Source organism: Amphibalanus amphitrite, unplaced genomic scaffold (assembly GCF_019059575.1).
Source record: "Amphibalanus amphitrite isolate SeventyFive unplaced genomic scaffold, NRLGWU_Aamphi_draft 000686F_arrow, whole genome shotgun sequence".
In the NCBI taxonomy this organism is placed as follows: Eukaryota; Metazoa; Arthropoda; class Thecostraca; order Balanomorpha; family Balanidae; genus Amphibalanus; species Amphibalanus amphitrite.
This window is the reverse complement of record NW_024882180.1, coordinates 199261-202438: the sequence shown is the minus strand read 5'-3', so window position 1 is coordinate 202438 and position 3178 is coordinate 199261. Positions and strand designations below refer to the sequence as shown.

The 3178-nt window shown below is 62.2% G+C and overlaps 1 protein-coding gene across 1 annotated transcript; it reads left to right on the top strand.

Moving 5' to 3' along the window:
• Positions 1-245: 245 nt before the first annotated feature.
• On the top strand, positions 246-3178 carry LOC122364604 (uncharacterized protein K02A2.6-like). The gene is made up of 3 exons (XM_043335166.1): positions 246-438; positions 961-2823; positions 3123-3178. Exons 1-3 carry the CDS (start codon positions 246-248, stop codon positions 3176-3178), a joined length of 2112 nt encoding a protein of 703 aa, XP_043191101.1.

Genomic DNA, 3178 nt, shown 5'->3' with positions numbered 1-3178 from the left:
TAACGTTCCACCGCACGAGCATGTACGCCGGCGAGTCATTCGACGCGTACCTGGCTCGTTTGCGGGCGGTGGCTGGGCGGTGCGGGTTCCCGGCGGCTGACCTCGACCGTGAGCTCCGGGACAGGAGCGTGGCCGGCGCGACTCCACAAATTCAGGAGCGACTGTTGCAGACGGTCGGAACCAAAGGAGACAACTTTTCACTGCAAGATCTGCAGGCTACGGCTCGTGCATACGAGCAAACGCAAATGCTAGTGACGCAGTTCCGTAACGCGTCTCTGAGCACGGACGGCGTCGGACGGTCAACTACCGCATTGGACGAGCGGCCAGAGGTCGATGTGGTGACCTCGGGGCCGGATCAGCTGAACGCTGTCCGGCCACAGCGCACGGCTGACGGTAACCGGAGCCGCCAGCGGCGCACGGTCCGCTGCTACCGCTGCGGTGCGGCGGGACATTTTCAGCGGGACTGTCAGGACAGCCGACGCCCGGATGAGTCAGCGCGTGCGGCACCAGCGTCACGGCGGCCGACGGGGCCGGGGCGCCGGGAATCTGACACTCGTGGATCCGACGGGGTCAGACCGGCACCGGAGACGCGGCGGTGCTACCGCTGCAAGCAGATCGGACATCTGCGCAGTCAATGCCGACAGCGGACTGCCACGGCGGACATGTGGGGGCTGGGGCAGATAAACGCTGTTAACCTAACGGAGGCGGTTAAAATGACTTTACCGGTGAACGGGGTGGCCATCAAAATGGTGGTGGACACCGGCAGCCCTATCACTGCTGTGGGGCGGGACACGGTCATCCCGCGGCTGCGATTGAAACCTACTCAGCTACAGCTGTCGTCATTCACTGGTCACCGGATCCCTCTCCGGGGTGAGGCAGACGTCTCTGTAAGGTTTCGCGGTCGGGACCATCGACTGCGACTGGTCGTGGTGGACCTGCCTGGCGATCGCCGTCTGCTAGGCCGCGACTGGCTGCGGGCTCTGGACATAAGTGTGGGCGGCGGAGAGACGGCGGTGATGGACGTCACGCCGGAACGAGGGACGGCGGACCTGGAGGCGGTCTGTAACAGGCACAAGTCGGTGTTTGACGGCACACCGGGGCGCATCAGTGGAGTAAAGGCGCACCTGACACTGAAACCGGATGCACGGCCGGTGTCACGGCCGGTGCGCTCGCCTCCATATGCACTGAAACCGGCCGTCGAGCAGGAGCTCGACCGCTGGGTGCAGGCCGGGATCGCGGAAAAAGTCGGTCCAAACGACGCGCCCGGCTGGGGAACACCACTGGTGACGGTGCCACGGGTTGATGGCGGTGTGCGTCTGTGCGGTGATTATCGACTGACGGTAAACCCGCAGCTGCAAATGGCGACGCATCCTACGTCATCCGCCGAGGACATCTTTGCGAGCGTCCGAGGACGGCGGTTCTGCAAACTGGACCTGAAAGACGCCTTCCTGCAGCTGGAGCTCGCGGAGGAATCGCGGGATATGACAACAGTCGTCACGCACCGAGGACGGTATCGGATGAAATCCCTACCGTTCGGCATATCGGCGTGCAGTTCGGTGTTTCAGGCAGCAATCGATCACATCCTGGATGGCATAGACGGGTGTGTGGCCTATCAAGACGATCTGCTGGTGACGGCGGCGAACATGACAGACCTGTGCGTGCGCTTGGATGAAGTGCTAACTCGGCTGGAAGCTCATGGGGTGAAGCTGAAACGGGAAAAGTGTCAACTTGGACTCGACGAGGTGCAGTACCTCGGCTGGCGCATCTCAGCACAGGGGCTGCGTCCAGTACAGGAGAAAGTTGACGCAGTGATCGACATGCCGGACCCTAAAGATGTGAAAAGTCTGCGCAGCATCTTGGGGAGCATCAACTACTACCAGCGCGTGCTTCCCAACCTCTCCACGGAACTAGCGCCGCTGTACGAGCTCTTACAGAAGGGCGCCACGTGGAAATGGACTAATGTGCACAAAAACGCACTGGTCAGAGTGCGGAAACTGCTGGCAGGGGACACAGTCCTAAAGCGGTACGATGCAGAGGCGCCGCTCAAGCTCGTCACAGATAGCAGTGAAGTCGGCGTGGGAGCCGTGCTTCTGCAGCCTGACGAGGAAGGACTGGAGCGTCCGGTGATGTACGCCTCTCGGACACTCACAAAAACGGAGAGGAAATATCCAATGGTAGAGAAGGAGGCGCTGGCGGTGTCCTTCGCTGTCAAGCGCTTCGGTCAGTTTCTCTACGGCCGGAGATGGACCCTGGTCACGGACAACAGGGCGCTGTCGCGCATCTTGAGTCCGGAGCGCGAGCTGCCAACGCTGGCTGCGGCCAGGCTCCAGCGGTATGCGCTGCAGCTCGCGGCTTTCACCTACGATGTGGAGCTACGTCCATCAGAAGACATGCACCTGGCGGACAGTCTGTCTCGTATGGCAGTGCCAGGCGGAGAGGTCGAGCCAACGGATGCTGAGGACGACAACAGCGGCGGCTCGTACCTGCTGTTCATGGACGGAGTAGCTCCAGTTCTGACGGCCAAACAACTCGCGGCGGCGACACGCCGCGATCGGGTACTGTCGCGCGTCCTGACGTACGTGCACAGTGGGTGGCCCGGACAGGTGGAGCAGGAGCTGGCCCCGTTCCGTCAGAGGCGGGATGAGCTCTCCACGGACCTGGGATGTCTGCTCTGGGGTGGCAGGACGGTGGTTCCCCACTGCCTTCGGCAACAGGTGCTGGCAGAGCTGCACCAAGGTCACCTGGGCAGCGCCAAAATGAAAGGTGTGGCGCGCCGATACGTATGGTGGCCGGGCATGGACGCCGAGCTGGAGGCCCTGGCGCGTGACTGCGCGGCTTGCATGGAAAAGCGCGGGGCACCACCGCGTGCTGAACTTCACCCTTGGGAACCGACGGACAGCTGCTGGTTCAGGGTTCACATCGACTTCGCTGGACCCTTCCAGGGCTCTTTCTTTCTGATAGTGTATGACAGCTACTCGCGCTGGGTGGAGGCAGTGCCGATGCGTGAGACCAGCACGGAAAGCACTGTGCGTGTTCTGCGCGAAATGTTCGCCAGGTTTGGATTGCCGGTCCAGGTGGTCAGCGACAATGGACCCCAGCTGACCGCCACTGCGTTCTCCCAGTTCCTGAACTCGAATGGGATTCGGCACATCAGGACAGCGCCGTGGCATCCAAGTAG